Source organism: Phyllostomus discolor, chromosome 7, assembly GCF_004126475.2.
Source record: "Phyllostomus discolor isolate MPI-MPIP mPhyDis1 chromosome 7, mPhyDis1.pri.v3, whole genome shotgun sequence".
In the NCBI taxonomy this organism is placed as follows: Eukaryota; Metazoa; Chordata; class Mammalia; order Chiroptera; family Phyllostomidae; genus Phyllostomus; species Phyllostomus discolor.
The window spans coordinates 85,878,554-85,897,457 of NC_040909.2; the positions used below are offsets into that span (position 1 = coordinate 85,878,554).

General features: G+C 40.3%; 2 protein-coding genes across 9 annotated transcripts in view; one reads left to right on the forward strand and one right to left on the reverse strand.

Annotated features, from left to right (window-relative positions):
- Positions 1-17,854, forward strand: part of WWP1 (WW domain containing E3 ubiquitin protein ligase 1) — a 120,783-nt gene extending 102,929 nt beyond the window's left edge. For all 8 annotated transcript variants that reach the window (XM_036031082.1, XM_036031079.1, XM_028517794.2 and 5 more), the window contains 7 exons: positions 1,051-1,184; positions 1,273-1,413; positions 5,264-5,384; positions 9,650-9,754; positions 12,037-12,133; positions 12,454-12,526; positions 15,009-17,854. In XM_036031082.1, coding sequence (XP_035886975.1) covers positions 1,051-1,184; positions 1,273-1,413; positions 5,264-5,384; positions 9,650-9,754; positions 12,037-12,133; positions 12,454-12,526; positions 15,009-15,108 — 771 coding nt within the window. In that variant the 3' untranslated portion in view covers positions 15,109-17,854. The remainder of the gene's footprint in view (positions 1-1,050; positions 1,185-1,272; positions 1,414-5,263; positions 5,385-9,649; positions 9,755-12,036; positions 12,134-12,453; positions 12,527-15,008) is intronic.
- RMDN1 (regulator of microtubule dynamics 1) overlaps positions 12,573-18,904 on the reverse strand; it is a 43,873-nt gene continuing 37,541 nt past the window's right edge. Inside the window, exon 11 of the transcript XR_004904337.1 lies at positions 12,573-14,453. The gene's annotated coding sequence lies outside the window, so the exon portion shown is untranslated. The remainder of the gene's footprint in view (positions 14,454-18,904) is intronic.

The window sequence follows — 18,904 nt, forward strand, 5'->3', positions numbered from 1 at the left end:
GGAAGTGTGGGTACTGGTCATCACAGCACCCCTGGCAGGTGCTGAGCGTTTTTCACTAAAGTCTAAAGTCATGGACTAAAAGCCAGCCTCAGAAAAGGGCTCATCACATGGGTTCTGAAACATGTAGGACCAGGTAGTTGTATAAAGATCGTGACACTGAACAGATGGAGAGGAACCCAGAGAGCCAGGGGTGACCACCACATGTCATGGGCAGCTGGGGAGGAGGGATCAGTAGAGAGGAACATACCCACTTACTTCCTGGCCTGGTGACATGAAGGGACAAAAAGAAATCGTACCCCTTTGAAAGGACTTGGGGGGAAGCAAGGTCCTCAGAGAAATGCCAGACTTTTGTTAGAGCAAGATGTTCGTATTTTTTTTCCTTATTTTTTTTATTCCTCACCCAAGGATATGTTTATTGATGAGGGAGGAGAGGGGAGAGAGAGACATCAATGTGAGAGAAACATTGATCAGTTGCCTCTTATGCACACCCCTACTGGGAGTCAAACCCACAACCTAGGTATGTGCCCTGAATGAAGACTGAACTCATAACCTTTTGGTGTATAGGACAAACACTCCAACTGAGCCACCCAGTCTGGGCAAGACACTGTTTTTCTAAAGAGAAACAGTTGAGTTTCTGGGGGCTTTTGCTAGTAATGGATTGTGTATAGGACACAGCACAAAGCACAATAGAGGTTGGGGACTGATGGGACTGGGCTCCCTGTGCTGGCTGTTGCCAGAGCAGTGAAGGCACAATGTGCCCAGGAAGCCCTGCATAACCCCTGGGCAAAGTAGGGAAAGCCAGGAGTCAGGGAGCCCTGATGCCCTTTCTCCATTCCACATCCAGTTAGGTTAATTGAATTTATAAAGTACATTAGAGTGGGGTTGGTAAAGCTCCTTTATCACCATCTTAGTTACCAATAGGACATGATGTAGCTGAATGTTTGACCTTAGTTAAATAGGTAAAACCTTGTGATTTCTCTGTTATCATTGTATACTCAATAAGAAAATTATTTTGTAAATTTTAAAATAATTTTTTGTTTTTATTGGCAGGCACTTTTCCATGGAAAGTTTATTGATACTGGTTTCTCTTTACCATTCTACAAGCGTATGCTAAGTAAGAAACTGACGATTAAGGATTTGGAATCCATTGATACTGAATTTTATAATTCCCTTATCTGGATAAGGTTTGAAGATTTATCTTTCATTAAGGCATTTTCTTGAAACCAATTTATATGTCTTGTTAATTAGTATGTATATATTTTTATCACCCAGAGACAACGACATTGAAGAATGTGGCTTAGAAATGTACTTTTCTGTTGACATGGAGATTTTGGGAAAAGTTACCTCACATGACCTGAAGCTGGGAGGTGCCAATATCCTGGTGACTGAGGACAACAAGGATGAGTACATTGGGTGAGGTTTCCAGAACATTTGGCACTAATCCCCTGTCTACACCCCGGCTTCCTCCCTCTCCGCAACTCTGGAAGGACTCCACATTCATTTCCTATCATTTACCTTTTCATTTTTTTCTCTCTACTTGACCTATATACATGCTCCACCGTACTCCAGAGTTCACATGTACTATAGTAACTTCCCTCTGTTCTTGAAGTAAGAGTGTATACACTGATCTTCCTTCTTCACAACCACTGGCTTGTGTGCTCCCTGCCTGTGTCAGGTCACATGTCACTGCCCTTGGTGCTCAGAGGTTGGTGCAGAACCCACAGCTGCTTCCTTCCAGACAAATGAATGAGGTGTTCTGTGGGGCAGTGTGACATGGACCTGGCTCTGACCGACCAGCAGGGTTCATCTCCTGGGGCATCTCACCTGCCCTCCCACACCATTTTCAAACTGTCCTCTTGAATTCCGTGATCCAACAGCCTGTCGTTTCTTCACTTTCTCCTTTCGATGATGCTGCCCTCCTTCTCTCTCTACTTCCTAAATGTGGATCTCTGTCCAAGGTCCTTCATTCAGCCTGTTTCTCTGAGGAGTCTGCTCTCATGACCTCAGTGTTCTGTTAAAGTCAAATATGAACTTTAGAAATCATTTCCACCAGCCAGCAGACTTTTCCAGGAAAGAACCAGATAGTAAATATTTCAGGCAGTTTACCACTGCCCACACCCTGCACTTGGAGCTAAAGCAGTGCAGACAGGATGAGAACAGACCCGTGTGGCTGTACTCCAATAAAATCACAGAATACACACTGAAATGTAATTTCATGTGGTTTTCAAATCATGGAATATTCTTTTAATAGTTTTTCAACCTTTCTTTTTAATTAAAAAAATATAAAGACTGTTCTTAGCTCATGGGCTGTATGAAAAGCAAATTACAGACTAGATTGGGCACATGGGCTCCTGAACTACTAAATGACCCAGGGTAAAGGTGAAGTGTCACCATCAGACTTCTCATTTTTTCTACCACGTCTTCACCCTCCTTCTAGACTTAGGTTCTCAGTGTTATCTTTGCTTCTTTCTTTCAGATTCTTTGTTTGCTTTCTGTAATTGTTCCCAAAATGGGATCATTTAACATACATTACTCTTAGCTTTTGCAGGTCAGGAGAGCTAGATTAACTTGCTTCCTAATAGTTAATCATGATATGTCCATTCTGTATTACTTGCACCATTCAGGTTGTGTCCAGGTTGGGCCACTACAGACCAGGCAGAATACTGTAAACATGAATCCAGTCACGCTGCTGCCTCTGTCCTTGTGGGGGAGAGTACCAAAAGAGGACATTTTAGTGAAAGACTATTAAATAGACATGGCTGTGTTTCTTTCTTTCTTCTTAACTTGCAGTTGTTACGGTAGTGTCCCACACTTAGCCCTCATTTTCTCTGAACATGGAATCACCCATACCTGTTCCTCTGTACACATGTTGGAGCACATAGAAGATTTATCACTTTTACTAGAAAAACATTCTGAAGAAAGTATGTTCACAAAGGTAGTAAGGCACCCATCTTTCTATATTTGTTAAACTTTAAGCTTTCCCCAAAGTCCAATCCAATGGTTATTAAATAACACAATCTAAGCATTTAAAAAGTGCTATCTATGTTTTCAAACATCAAAGAAGCAGTTTAATGTTTGTACAATACTTTCTATATTTGTTAAACTAAGCTTTTCCCAAAGTCCAATCCAATGGTTATTAAATAACACAACCTAAGCACTGAAAAAGTACTATCCATGTTTTCAAACATCAAAGAAGCAGTTTAATGTTTGTACAGCACTTGTATAATTTGCTTCTTTGCATTCTGCACTTTGTGTTAAGGTAACCACTACTTTAAAAAATCTTTTCTGTATAGTACCTACTACATAAGAGTTCATATCTGATCTTGAATATAAAAATTTTGGGAGGATTTTATTCCAGTCTCTGATACAGTAGCAGACTTTGATCTTGTTTTTTAAATCTGCTCTTAAAATTAATGTGATAATGATCTTTTACTTGTGATACCTTTTAGTACACAAATATGACTGGGTAGACAACTCTTTGGGAGGCAGAAGCCAGCTGGAGCAGAGGAATTGAGATATTCCAGGAATATGGCAAATAGCAACAAATAGTGGCCAGAGAGGGGCCTCAAGTGGTAGACACTTGTGCCTTAGTCTAAAGAAACCACATTATTTCTAAGAAACCTGGATTTTCATCAAAACCCAACAAGATGGTATGATCAGAAGTGGTTTTGGAATCCTAGCTATAGCATCTGTGGAGGATAAACTGGGGGTCGTAGATGGGAAGGGAGTGAAAGGGGAGGAACCCTGGGTAGGTGGTGGTCCAGGGATCTAGAAGGTGGGAATTAGAGACCTGAAACAGGTATGACACATAAAAATGAAAGGATGGGTGTTTGAGGACATTATAGGAATGGAATGGTTCAGAGTAAGTCATTACTTACACATAGTATAGAAATAGTAGTAAATAAAGTAAACAATTGAGGTTTCTAGACTGATTGACAGTGGATGTGTTACCAGGATGTCCACAGAGAGATGAATTACAAATGTCATCATCTCAGGAGAAAAGCAGGATTAGGGGATTTAAGAATTACTGGCTTTTCTATGATAGTTGAAACTTCAGTAATTAATGGAATGATCCTTAGATAGTTGAGTGACTGACTAGAAGAGTTGAGAAGGAAAGAGATCTCAGTGACACTCAGTTATAGGACAGAGACCCTATAGGACAGATGGAGAGCCTTTAAGAAGTAAGCAGAACCAATCAGCTTGTGATGGTGCTGGGTGGAAAGGGCTTTGAGAACCGGGAATGCTCATGCCACTGTCACAGGTAGCATGTCACATGAGCACAGAAAAAAGGGCACAAGACTTGGCCCTTCCAGTGCCTTGGTGACATTTTGTGAAGGTGGTTGTTTCTTCCTGTGGGAGGAGATGTTGAAAGCCAAACTACAGTGGTTTAAAACTTGAGTGAATGGGAAGTGAGGTGGTGAGGACTGTGAGCTAGGGCCCCCTTCTGATGAGTGGTGGCAGGCTAGGGAGGGGCAGTGGACTGAAGGGGGTGTTTGGAAGAGAGCCATCTGAGCCGCATGGGGGCAGCTGGGCAGAATTGGGGGCTTATGTAACTGACGTAGGGGAGTTTTGGAGGCAACAAGGATGAAAGGTATCTGAAACAAGTCAAGCACCTTCCTCCTCCACACTGGGGAGGGGTTGATAGCAGGAGACGTGGAGAGGCTGCTCCCTCACCCAGTGTCCACGGCTGCTGCACAGGGGCCTCCACACCCACCTCCCTTCCAGACCTTATAACTGTCGGATTTTCTTCCTCTTTCTTGCCTCCCTCCTCTACAACTGCCTTATGACTCCTTTGAATGTTTTGTTTCTGTCTTAAGTAACTTCTCCTTTGAATGTTAGGAAGCCCTTGTGTTCTCCAGTAAATCAGTGTTGAGTCTTCTATGACAGGGACCATAACCTGTCCCATCTCAAGGCCTGCAGACAGCGTGCCTGATATCCTTGTGACACACCATTGCTTCTCTGTGGAGGGCTGGGTCAGGAGGAAGGGGAGTCCATTTGGTGTCTGTGGCTGCCCTTCCTGCTCATGGTGTAGCCTCATCATCAGGGAGCCTCTTACATGTTCTTCACTTTGAAAAGCATCTTGACAACTGTACAGGTGCTGCAGTGAGTTCCTCATGTAGACATGTGTTAACTCAGAACTATACATGTGTGTGAGGAATATAGATGGTAGATTTAGAAAAAAATGGAATTAGAAGTTGGGTTTTTACCTAAGCCTTTTACCACATACAAGTGACCTAACTTTATATGTTGTCTTTATTTTCAGTTTAATGACAGAATGGCGTTTCTCTCGAGGAGTGCAAGAGCAGACCAAAGCATTCCTGGATGGTTTCAATGAAGTTGTTCCTCTTCAGTGGCTACAGTACTTTGATGAAAAAGAACTGGAGGTAAGGCATTTTAATTAGATATTATAGGGAGTGGGGGCAGGGGCTATTTGGTGCTTTTGCAGAATGCCCAACGGTTTTAAATTATGTGGCACAATCTAGGATCTTCTCACTCATCCAGAAGTTTTGGGGCTGTTAAATCCTAGCACTGGATGAGGGGCTCATGTTCTTTGAACCATGATGATGTCATGGGCACAAAATCATCGATCAGGCCTGTTGTAGGGTCCTAGACAGTGAGTGTAACCATATTACTCATTTGGGGAAACTTCCTGATACCCTGGCTTAGTAATGAGTTACCCCAAATATCAGATTTTAAAGTCATGACTTCCTAGTGGTGTTAACTGTATTTAGATTTGTTAAAAGTGTAGAGAATTTTTTGGAGAGTGACAAAATACACATAACACAATTTATCATCTTAGTCATTTTTAAGTGTACAGTTCAGTAATGGTATGTTCACATTATTAGGCAACAGATCTCCAGAACTTCGCATCTTGAGAAACTAAAACTCTACCCATTAAACAAGTTCTCCATATTTCCCACTCCCTAGCCCATCACCACCCACCTATTTTCTGTTTGACTACTCTTGCTATTTCATTTAAGTGGACTCACACAGTATCTGTCTTACTGTGACCAGCTTATTTCACCGAGCATAGTGTCCTCATGGTTCATCCACGTTGCAACAGGTGTCAGAATTTCTTTTTTAAGGCTGAATCATATTCCATTATATGTATAGGCCACATGTTCTTTATTCATTCACCAGACAGTGTCTCCACCTTTTGGCTATTGTGAATGCTGCTGCTCTGAATGTGGCTGTACTAGTATCTTATATCCTGCTTTAAGCTCTTCAGGTATGTTCCAAGGAATGGAATTGCTGGATCATTAAGTAATCCTGTATTCAGTTTTCTGAGGAACTGCCCATTTTCCATTCCCACCAAAGTGTACCAGGGTTCACATTTCTACACATCTTCACCACATTTTTTCTTTTTTTTTGCTTTATGATAGCCATCCTAAGGGGTGTGAGATAACATCTCATTACTGTTTTGATTTGTTTCCCTAAAGATTAGTCACTGAATTTGCGAAGTCTTTTCTTCCCATATGGACACCAGGATAGTCCTTGGCATTTCCTCTCAGCCCCCTGTAGGTGTGGTGTTTTAACTTTAGCCAGCTTGTATTCTTTACTAAGAAACTTGGTTTGTCCATGTAATCAAACTTGCATGTGAAAATTAGCATTTCATGTTTTATATAGTAGTATTCCTATGTAGAAATTAACCTGCTGAAAATTCTGACTGAGGGGGGGAAAATATTGAAAGTCAGGACTCTGTGTCTGAATGACATGTTGAATCATTAGTCTTGGTTTACATCTTTCCTAACAGCTTGCTTAAACAAGCAGAAATACATTAGAAGAATGAATGGAAGATATTTTTTAGGGTAGTGTTAATCATTTTTTAATCACAGACTTCACTAAGAATCTAAGGGAAATTAAACTATTCTGGGTCTTCAAAACACATAAACCTAAAAAGTTCCATGGCACCAATGAAAGCTCTCCCTGGAGGTCCCCTGGGGAACGGGTGTTAGGTAGTGGCTACAGCAGAGGCCCAGAGGGCCATGATGGGCTGGTGCTAGTCCATAGCCCTTAATGGGTCTTTACATGTTTTCATGTACAGCTGAGACATAGTTGGCTGCTTGCAGTACATAAGGGGACTTATGTCCTGTTGGGTACTGACTTGTCTTTAGCTCATAGTGCAGAGCTATGATAAAACACCCATCCCTTTTTGCTTTGTTTTGATTTTTACTCCTAGTCTGTTCTTTCTTTTCTTCCCCATCATTGTCTCAATCCATGAATAATATTCAATAATGAGTATTCATATCATTACTCAAAGTAATGTCTATTCATAATCATGCCCCCTTTGGTAAGTTAAAATATTTTAAACTTTAAGATATAACAGTTATTCTTTATAAAAACTCTGACCATACTAGGACTAGAAGGGAGCTTTCTCAGTCTGATAAAAGGCATCAACAAAGAGAAAGTTTCACATCATTGATTGTCAACTTAGGAAATCTTAAGGAACCTACCAAAAAACTATTTGAATTAGTAGAAATTTAACAAGACCGTAGGGCACAAGGTCAGTAATTATATAAATCAATTTTTATCTTCTATTTAATACTAGCAATGAACAATTGGAAGTCTCATTTACTGAAGCATAGAAAAATGAACTACCTTATTTTTCAGACTATAAGGCACACTCCCCCCAAATTTGGGGGAAGGGAGGTGTGTCTTATAGTCTGAATATAGTGTGCCTGGCTTGCTGTGGGGTGGTGATGGCGGTGGAGTGGGATCACAGGTTATTAAATATTTTACCACATTTTTTGCTTCAAACATTTTTTTCCCTATTTTCCTCCCTAAAACCTAGGTGCATTTTATGGTCCGGTGCATCTTCTAGTCCTAAAAACACAGTACTTTAACCAAAGACATGTAAGACCTCTATCCTAAAAACTCAAACATTGCTCAGGAAAATTAAAGGTAACTTGAATAAGTGGAGAGGTATATCAGGTTATATATCGAAGGATTCAGTACTGTAAAAATGTCAGTTCTCTCCAAATTAATCTGTATATTCAATACAACCCCATTCAACATCCCAGCAGAATTTTCTGTAAAAATCGATAGGCTGATTCTAAAATTACTAGGGAATACAAAGGCTGTAGATGGACAGATTTGGAAGCTGTGCAGTACCTGCTTTCAAGAATTGTTAGCCCTGGTTAACAATGTTGTCTTTGTGAAAGGAGAAACAGATCAGTGGAACATTGGAAACTCCAGAGATAGACCCACATGTCATTGTCATTTGATATTTAACAGAAGTGATAATACATTTCAGTGGGGAAAGGGAAAGTCTTCTGAACAAAGGACGTTGAATCACCAGGCTATCCACGTGGAAGAAAATTACCCTCAACTCTTGCCTCAGCCCATAAAAAAAGATTAATTAAAAATAAATCAAACACAAATATGATAGCTAAAAAGAAAACATAGAAGCAAAATCTTGGTGTAGGCATTTAGTTTTTTAGAGAAATCACAAAAAAACTATAAACCACACAGATTAAATTTGACTTCATTAAAACTGAAACCTCCTCCTCTTCAAAGTTTTTACTTAAAAGACAGCCCACATATGGCAACAGATATCAACAAAGGCTTGTTTAGCACAAGGACAGTGACAGTAGGTAAATGCCTGAAAAGGGCTCCTTAGTCTCTGGAAAGTGCAAGTGAAAGCTCAATGAAGTCTACTTTGGGACCATTTAGTTCTAATACCATGTTAGACACACCTCACCCTCATGCCCTGGCCCCTTCAACTGTTAGGTATTTACCCAAGTGAAAGGAAATAAACCCACACAAAGACTTTTCTGTAATGTTCGTCACAACTTTATGCCTCAAAGCTGAAAATTTGAAGTAATCTAAATGTCTACCACCAAGTGAATGGATAAATAAAGAGTTTTATGTTCATATAATGAAATACACCCCAGTGATAAGAAAGTGCTGGTGCCCAAAGCACCAGGTATAACATTGTGTTGGGCGGGGAACAAACAAGACTGTATGTGCACACTGTGTGTGATATTCTTGAGAATCCAAAGTCATTGGTCACCTAGCACCTCATGAGGGTGGTGGCTTTTGACTGCAAAGGAGACATCATAGAAACGTTAATGCATCTCTGTTGCAGTGGTAGTTACACAGGTATGTGTACAGGTCGAAGCTCATCTGACTCTATACTTAAAATGTGCATCTTGTTGTCTGTAAATTATAGTTCAAAGTTGATGTGTGAGAAGTATAGTATGCACCATACTATTTTGTTATGCACAAAATAGTTTCATCCCATATATAATAAATTGGAGTTATTTGAAAATTTCACATAGAATATTTTATTCCCAAATCCTGGATAAATGAAAACAGGTTAGTATCTTTTTAAGTAGATAAGAGCACTCATTTTTAAAAGACAGAAATTCATGTTTGAAATGAATCAATAATTTGGATACCTAGTTTAGGATATATTTATAGTAAAGGGAAATACTCTTTTAACACACCTATTGTTTTCTTAAAGAATAGCTGGGTTGTTTTTTGAGTTCAGAAAACATAGATAAGGTACCAAAGAATCTTTCATGATAAATAGCTATAAATGTTGTGGATTTGCTTACTGTGACCACTGTTTGTCATGCACATGGAGTCATAGTTCTCATCTCCAAGTCCTGACCACAACTGAGACTGTGCTCCCCCCCCGCCCCAGGTTATGCTCTGTGGCATGCAGGAGGTGGACCTGGCTGACTGGCAGAGAAATACTGTATATCGGCATTACACAAGAAACAGCAAGCAGATTATTTGGTTTTGGCAGGTATTTTTATTTTTTTTGAAACAAAGTACTTAAGGTATTTTCTAATGAAGCAGCAATTTAAAAGTTTGGGGTTTTTTTTTTAATTTTTATTATTGACACCAAGTTGAGACTTTTGGACATGGTTTTTTAGTCTTTGAATTCTAAACCAAAAGTGAGTATGTGGCTTTGTTTGGGTGGCTCAGTTGGAGCGTCATCCCATACAGCAAAATGTTGCATGGGGGGCTGGGGAAGACAGTTCGGTCCCCAGTAAAAGCACTTACCTAGGGTTGTGGGTTCGATACCAGTTGGGGCACTTATAGGAGGCAGCGTATCAATGTTTCTCTTTCTCTGTCCTCTTCCTTCCCTCTTTAAAATCAAACGTATCCTTGGGCAAGGATTTTTTTTTAAAAGTGAATATATATTAAAAAATTGCTTATTTTGACCATTTCTGGATGAAAGAATGAATGGCAGGATCTTCTTTAAGTGATTACTTCTTTAAGTTTAGGTATAGCATTTTTTCTAGCAATATCAAAGTAGTCTACAAATTCTACTTAATTCTGTAAGTGAAGGAGGAAGTATGTTTTATGAGGAAGTCAAAGCAGACACTTAATTCATTTGAAGGTGACAACATGCTAGGGAATTAGAATAATCCACAGGGTAATATCCACCCTCTCCTTTCTCTTTCCTTTCCTGATGGCTAAAGCTTCCATTAGGTGGTCTCTGGGCATCCAAGTGCTGTGTACTGATCTTCATGCTAGACTCTGTTTTATATGTTCATTTGAAAATTTACAATCTCTAGGCCAGCAGATAGTCTTCACATAAACCTAGTAACTGAGACTTACATAGTAACTGAGCTGGTTTACTGCTTCACTCTCAGGTGCAAAGATGGTCTGGGTATTTGTATTACTAGAAAAAGATTTTCCAAAAGTTGCATCTTTATGGAAGGATATGTGCCATGTGTTCGTCTTAGAGATATGTTTTGACATGCAAGATGGCACATACCAGAGTACTTAGTGCAGCATTATTGGTAACATTGATGGAGACAGGAAACATCTGATGTGCATCAGGAGGGGACTAAGTAAAATAAACTATAATATATCCATTCTGCAATACTATGCCCTGCAGTCCCTCTTAAATGCAGATGAACAAAGACACTGGAGATTGGTTTCGATAGAACATTAAGGGGGAAGGAAGGTGTGTCTGTGACACTGTCTGCTGGTTCGAAGGAAAATCTGAGTGTGGAGGAGCCAGCTCTGAGAAGTGGAGAGCTGAGCACCTGGAGGCAAAGGCATGGAAGCTGCCCTTACTACCTGTGACTTCAGTTGGGTCTGCCATTGTTCCTTTAGGCTCACTCCCAGCCTGTTCACTTGGATGTGTCTAAATCTGAGAAGCTGACGCTTACACCACGTAAATCCACATGGATTGGGTTGATTTTAGGGACAGTGGTGAGGTGTATGCCAGACCCACTCATTTTTGTGTCTGATGGAGTATGTCAGCAGCACCATTGTGCATGGAAACATTGTGGCTGGATTAGTATATGACTTGTCTTGTCCATCCCTAAGTTTAGTCCCACCTGTAAGGTACATGTCTGCTCTGAGTATCCCTGCTTTCTTTGAAGATGCTCAGACCAATTCAGATCATTGTAACAGCACATAACCCATTTGTGTCCCTCTTTGAAAAGAAACAGTGAAGTAGATTATTTATGGAAGAATGCATACTTATGGTTTTTAAGTATGAAGAGCAAAGTTGGGAAGTGGTGCTGAGTGGAAGTGGTCACTTTTTGGGGGGGGTCCCTAAAGGGAAAGTGCAGTTGTCCAGGACAGGACAGTGATTCAGAGCTTACCCAACCTGTGTTCTGCCACTTATTAGCCATTTGAGGACACACTGTATGGCTCTCTAGGCCTTGTCTCCTTACATGTAATGGGGATGCTAATGTAGGACCCATCTCACAGTATTGGGAGGGCTGCACACCAAAGAAGTTCATGGCACTGTGCTGGCAGGACCCTCCAGAGGTGACAGCTGTAACACCTGTCCTGGTTTCTTGGATCAGTGATGATATTTCTAAGTTTCTGCTTCCTCTTTGTAGTATTCTCAGCACTGCACAAATTAGCCCTAATAAATGGTAAATGCTGCAACCACTTTTTATCACTTTTCTTTTGAACCAATTTCATTGTTAAATTTCTTATTCTTCAAGTTCACTCTTAATTATCTGGAAGAAATTTAGGAATACTTTAAATGTCTACTATTTTCATTACTGAAGATAACTTAGCATTTATTTTACATTAACTTTGGCCTTGTTACAGTTTGTGAAGGATACAGACAATGAGGCGAGAATGCGTCTGCTTCAGTTTGTCACAGGAACCTGCCGCCTGCCCCTTGGAGGCTTCGCTGAGCTCATGGGTGAGTGCCACCTCTGTGGGTCACTTTGGTCACTCGCCTAAGGCTCATTCCGGGTGCTATACGTAGGGTGAGACAAGGAAAGTCACCCACCTGGGTGGCCACTGCTCTGCCCCTCTGGGTGGTGGGGGTGTAGACTTCTGCAGATACTGGTCTTTGCACTGATATGATGTTTGCTGCTGGGTCCCTGCAGCCAGAAGGAGCTGTTCAGGGCAGAAGCAAGTGACACTGTAGTATTATCTATGTGATGTGTTATATAACTAGTTTTCAAGACCAAAAAGTTTCAAGGATCAGATAAATTTTACTTTATTTTCCTGGTTTAGGAAGTAATGGGCCTCAAAAATTTTGCATTGAAAAAGTTGGGAAAGATACCTGGTTACCAAGAAGCCACACGTGGTAAGTTGAAGACAGTCCTAAGTGGAAGGTAAAAGCCAGTCTTGTCTTTTTTTTTTTTAAATATATGATCCCAATATAACTGCTAATTCATTAGAGTAGCCAGATTTCAGCATTTAGAACATACTCATTAAGGCAGCGTCCTATAACTGAGCACCACCAAATAGTTTCTACCTGGTTAATCTGAATACTTGCAAAGTTTAGTCCTGACTGAACAAACCAATATTTAGAGTATCCACTGTCAGTTTGCACTCCTTAGGGGAGGGCATGCAAATGACAGCTCTAGGACGTCTGGAGGGAAATGAAGCTGAGCCGTGGTAGACACAGCTAGCCTGGTGGGCAAGGAGCCCTCAGAAAGGGCCATGTTGGAGTTTGATGAACAGCATGCTCTGGAGATCTGGGAAATGCACTCTTTGTACATGGTTGTTTACAAGTACCCTGAAGTGAGAAATTGCAGAAATGACTGGTTTGAGTGGAACAGACTGTGAGTCAGGGGAGAGAAATAAGGGCTTTGGAAATGCAGGCAGTCATTACAGGTCAACTGTGCAGGACCCTGGGCTACTCTGAAGAGTGTGGATTTCACTGTAAGGGCAAGTGGAAGCTTCTAAAAGGTTTTAATTAGCGGATGATGAGATTCAAGGAAATCTACTGGCCAAAGGAGAGATCAGAGACAGTGAACAGGGAGATAATACAGAACTGTCGGTGTTCCCAGCAGGTGGCGACCTGACATGGGTGGTTCTCTTCGGTCAGAACTATGTTCGTGCTAAGCCACGCTTCACCTTTTTATGGTATTCTCATCTGCATGCTGGTGGCAAACTGTCACCCCTTCACCAGGTCCTTGTTAACCATGTATGCTGTTGACAGCAAAAGAAAAAAACAACTTGGTTCACTGTGGATTACACCTCATGAGGCTGTGAGAATTGACTTTGTTCATCTGGTATCTAAGCATGTGTCTGATGATGGTGCCTGTTGTGAGGGGAGGCTTTTAAGCAGCTGCTTGAGTTGAAGGCTGACCCAGCTGGCTTCTTTATGAACACTCCCATTACTTCAAAGAATGACTAACAAATGGTTTATTCAGACTTGGATATTTGGCAAATACTTTCTTGAAAGTAGTGAAGTAAGTGTGTCACTTCAAGGAAAACAATTCACAGCATTTGTGGGCAGTGAAGGTTTTGAGCAAAAATTAGAATTTTGGAAAACTTTTATATATGCACACATATATACATATACACACCATGGGCTTGACAGCCTCCCAGGACTTTTTGGTGAGATTAGCAGTTACTGACGAGATGAATTTTTTTTCTATTACGTAATTAAATGTGTCACATTTGAAAATCCTCTGTAAGTTGGTGAACCATATTTGCAAGTGACCAATATATGTCACAAAATCATGCACGGGTAAAAAAAGATGGTTCAGAGGGCAACACCATCCAATGGATTTTACATAACAGTACAAAAAAATTCTTTGATTTCATATTACATGTAACCTGGTCAAATCTAGTATAGTGTCAAGGAATAATACAATTATCTGAAAAAGTGACTAGAGCCCATCTCTAGTTCCTACTGAACATGTGGGAGACAGGTATACATCTCCTAACGAAGATCATATAGTACAACAGAGCTGTACAGGTATCAGAGTCCAGACAGTAAAAAGATTTACAGAAATATAAAACAAGGTCACGTTTCAAAATGAATTATTTTTTAAATTTTTCAGTTTTAACTTCTAACATAGTAGTTATAATTCACATCAACAAAAGCTGTTTGGGGTTCTCAGTACTTTGAAAGTATGAAAAGGGATCCTGTGACCATACATTTGCATACGAGCCAAGATTAAATTGGTGAAGCCAGTGGAGGTTGAGTTGCCAAGGCAGACAGGGCATTCCATAACCAGAGAGAATCACCAGGGACAGCTGAAAGGAACTGGCCTTTGCTGTAACAGGAGGGGGGAAAGCTGGTTGTCACTATAGACAGATTTTAGATTTTGTGAAAGGGAGACAGTTATCAACCTTCGCTTTTTGTTTTTTTCAAAATGTAAGGTCACTGGTGGGTGTTGAAGGAGTTGTCAGGAAGGCAAGGCTCACAGCTACAGGCAGGATGAGACTGCCTACTGGAAAGGGAAACCAATTTACCTACTTGTGGGATGTCCCCCGTCAAAGTACAAGAAATGAGAAAGGACAAGATTGAAATCATTCAGGGTCTGAGTTTTGATTACTTTCGAAAGAGGGAGAGAGAGGGATATAAATGCGCCTTTCAAGACAGTGATTAAAATGCTAGACCATTTTCTCTGGGAAATGTTAAAATACTCTTATGACTAGGTCTTAAGTCTGAATAGACTGCTGCAAGAAATTTGTATACATTAATAATGATAGATATAAGTAGTATAGTAACATGTCTCTGTCCTTTTAGTTTTTCAAATGTGCTTTAAAAATATTGTATTAGAAATCTTCATTTTATTAAACACACATCTGATTTTGTTTCTGTTTAGTTTTAATCGCTTGGACCTCCCACCGTATAAGAGTTATGAGCAACTGAAAGAGAAACTTCTTTTTGCAATAGAAGAAACAGAGGGGTTTGGACAAGAATAAATGAGGTTTCTCATCTTGGGGAACTCTGGTGTTCACATACCCCAGCCAAGAAAAATTTCACAGATAAGTGTAAATAAGCCGTTCGTTCTGTACGGTGCATTTTCTGAACATCTCTAAATATAAATGTTTTCTGTTGTTACACAGAATATACAAAAGAACTCATCCTTTTCTACTTTATTTATTATTCCCTTGAACTGATTGACCAGGAAAAAAGATTACCTTTAACTTTTGCAGCAAGAGACTTTATTAAAAATAAGTATCTACATCAGTGTGCCCGTAGTGGCTCTAGTTTTATAGAGCTGCTTGGCTGCATCATCACAACAGCATTCCTGCGGAAGCAGTCCAGATGCCTTCACCTCAGTTCTGCCCCTTCACATGACATATCCCACGTGGTATGTGCAGTTGTGTGGCTGTTCAGGAAGGTACTGAGGGCCTAGGCCAAGTCTGACTTAGAGTATGTTAACTAATGCTGCTGGCTTTTCTGAAGACAGGTGCTCAAACCTGTCAATTTATTTTAAATAAATACAGTAGTTGAAAATTTCCCTTCTGCTACACCACTAAGGAAATGCAGTCCAAGTAACAAATGAAAGCATCCTTACGTGAAAGTCATGTACTAACAGACCCAGCCCCATTCTTTCTAGTTTAGAGATGGAATCTATTGAGAAGCATAGAGTTTTGTTTACATGTTCCTTTGGGATACTAGGTATTTGTGGGATTAAAAGAATCAGGCACATCTGTACTTTTGTTTTTAAGTGTGATGGTCTTTTAATTCATAACTTGATGCAGTTTGATACTTAGGGACATATAAAAGGTAACGTGAACTTGTCCATTTTTGTTTTCAAAGTTTTAGTTCATTAAACCAGATGGACTAAAGAGTTCATAAGCATTTGAACTCAAATGAGTCTAATGATTTTCTGTTCATGAAAATTCTATGTATCTGAATTAAATAAGCATATCAACAATCTTTTGGTCCTTCCCCCTTTCCATATAGATTATTTTTGTCCTAAGTAACTAACTTTTTAATTGTTATCAAAGCCATTTTCTGAACTACAAAGTTGTATAACAAATTAAAATCTGATGTGATATTAATGCTACTTTACCAAACAGGGCTTCCTAATTAATACAAAAATTTAAATATGCATCATTTCAATATGCACTGTAAATTCCATTTACCTAAAAATTTTCTATAACCACAGAAGTGACATCTTAGAATGTTAACATATTTCACTGCTGAATATATACAAAAATTAGTATACAATCTAATCTCCCTAAAGTTTGTTTTGCCAAAAATTTTTTTTTATATATTAGATTGTGTTCTGTATTTTTTCAAAACTCAGAGTAAAGATGCAATCCAGTTGGTTGAATAGACTCCTTTCCCAAATTCTAACTGCTGACACGGGTTCTTTTCAAGCCTAAAGAATTTTTTTTTAATCTAACATATATGACAGTGATAACTAGTCTTCAAAGTGCTACTCAAGTTATACCTGAAAAGAGTTCACTGTCAGACACATAAAGGATCCCCAGCTGGATGAGTTTGTAATGATTGAAGACAGGAGGTTTTCATGGGTCTGGTCCCCTCTCCACTTCAGGTAAGAAATTATTGTGATCAAATGGGCTAACATAACCCAGATCAGCTTTCTGGAGAGGCCTTCCCCCTTCCATGATGATGACAGAGATACAGACCTGCAGGCAGGATCCCCTGTCTTGACTGGTCCCAGCACAGACAGCTCCCAGGGGAGGCTCAGCAACATGCAGCACCAGTACCAGCAAACAGATCACAGGCACAACACACTTTCATATACCATATTAGTTGTTGGCCTTCTCTGGACAGACACTACAAGTGGTTTTGTTCTCAGTCCCTCCTCAGCAGTTAGAACTGAAAGGTCTGAAAAACTGTTAACCTACAGCCTTGGCGTGCCCACCCACCCAGCTCTTCTCATCCTCAGAGGCAGACAGAGTGGTGTGGGTCAGCAACACTGACATTGTAGTTCACCCCACTTCTCACTCCCTTCAAAACACATACTCTTAATCCACTGAACTTAAAAGCTAAACTCGTGTTCTATGCTTTTCCTTTGGCAGATCACATCCCCACGTGACCTCATCAGACAGCATTTCGCCTTCTTGAGGCTCCTCTGCACCTAGTATACACTCTCCAGTCATAAGACACAGTTCAATGCTGAGTGCAGGACATTTGTCACATGAACTCCATGGGCCTTGCCAAAGTTACCACAGTGATGCACAGGCACATAGGCCAAAACAGTGTTTAGAGTGAGCTTGCACAAAAGCAAAAAATGCCACCAAAATAATGTTCTGCCAACAAAGACAAATCCAAAAGGGGCATCTCCTACTAAATCCCAACTTTACTCCCCAATTTCCACAAAGGAGAATGCAATCAGAGGGCCATGGTATTTAATATACATACTGATGATACTCATGGTAACTCCTTAATCCTCATGACTCCACGAACTGGGTTTTTTGTTGTTGTTGTAGAGTCTGAGAAAAGTCATTTTACAAAGTCCACAGTCTGTAATTTAAATACTCAGTTGGGAAAACTGCCAACAAGAAGTTAATTGAGAGCTTCTGGGTTCTTACAGTATAGTAGCCAATTTCCAAGTTCAGATTTCTTGTCACAGCCTCTAAAAAAGGAAACATCTACAAGGAGGTCCTTGTAACCACCCAGCCAGTCTGTAATGCTTACAAGATAGAACACAAATATTTGTGTACACACATAGGAGGGGAAACAAGGGAAAATAAACATCTCAAAATAGCAGTCAGTGCTGGGACAGGAGCCCAGAGGGGCTGCACAGGACGGAGCCAGACTGGGCTCCCGTAGTTCAAAGCAGGTCTAACCTAAAGGAAGTCCGGGGTCATCATACTCCTGGGAGTCAAAAGGCAGAGACTGAGAAAGTACATAGACCCCTGGAAGGTGCCATGTCCTAAAGGAGGGAACTGCCCCTTAGTTACAGGGAGAACACAACAGCTCTGTAACAGGCCCAACAACTACTAAGTGTCTATCCCAGAGATAGGAGATGTACCATTCTAATGATCATAGCACCGAAGATTCCCATGGCTTAACTGCCTTCCAATAGATTCAGGTTAAATGAATGGGAACACCCACACAATGAAACAGTCAACAATACAAAGAAATGAACTCACTGACTGAACTTAGATGTATCTCAAAAGGTCAGGTACTGTATGATTCCATTTATATAACTCCTAAAATGACAAAATTATAGAGGACAGGTCAGGATGGATGGAGAGGTGTATATGACTGAAGAGACAGCACCAGGGAGCCTGGTGATGACAAGGAATCTAGAACAGTCACAAAAGTTTCCAAGGTGACAAAACTGCACACATACACAAATAAGAACACTTCAAAGTGGATCGATCTGAACAGGGTCTGACTGTGTTAAACATCACTACTGGGCAAGCAAAGCAGGATGCATAGGACCTCCCTGTGTTAGTTTTTGCACCTTGTTATGAATCTATAAAGTTAAAAACACATTTTAGCTCTGGCCTGGGACCTCAGTTGGTTAGAGGATTATCCCACTACACCAAGGATGAAGGTTTGATCCCTAATCAGAGCACATACAGGCATCAACCAATGAAAGCATAAATAAATAGAGTAACAAATTGATGTTTCTCTCTCTCTCTCTGAAATCAATTTTAAAAAAGTTTTTTAAAAGCTCTACAGGTCCTGGTAGGCTAGCTCAGTTGGAATCGCCAGGATGTGCAAAGGTGTTTTGATCCCTGATCAGGGTACATTAAGAATCAACCAATGAATTCATAAATAAGT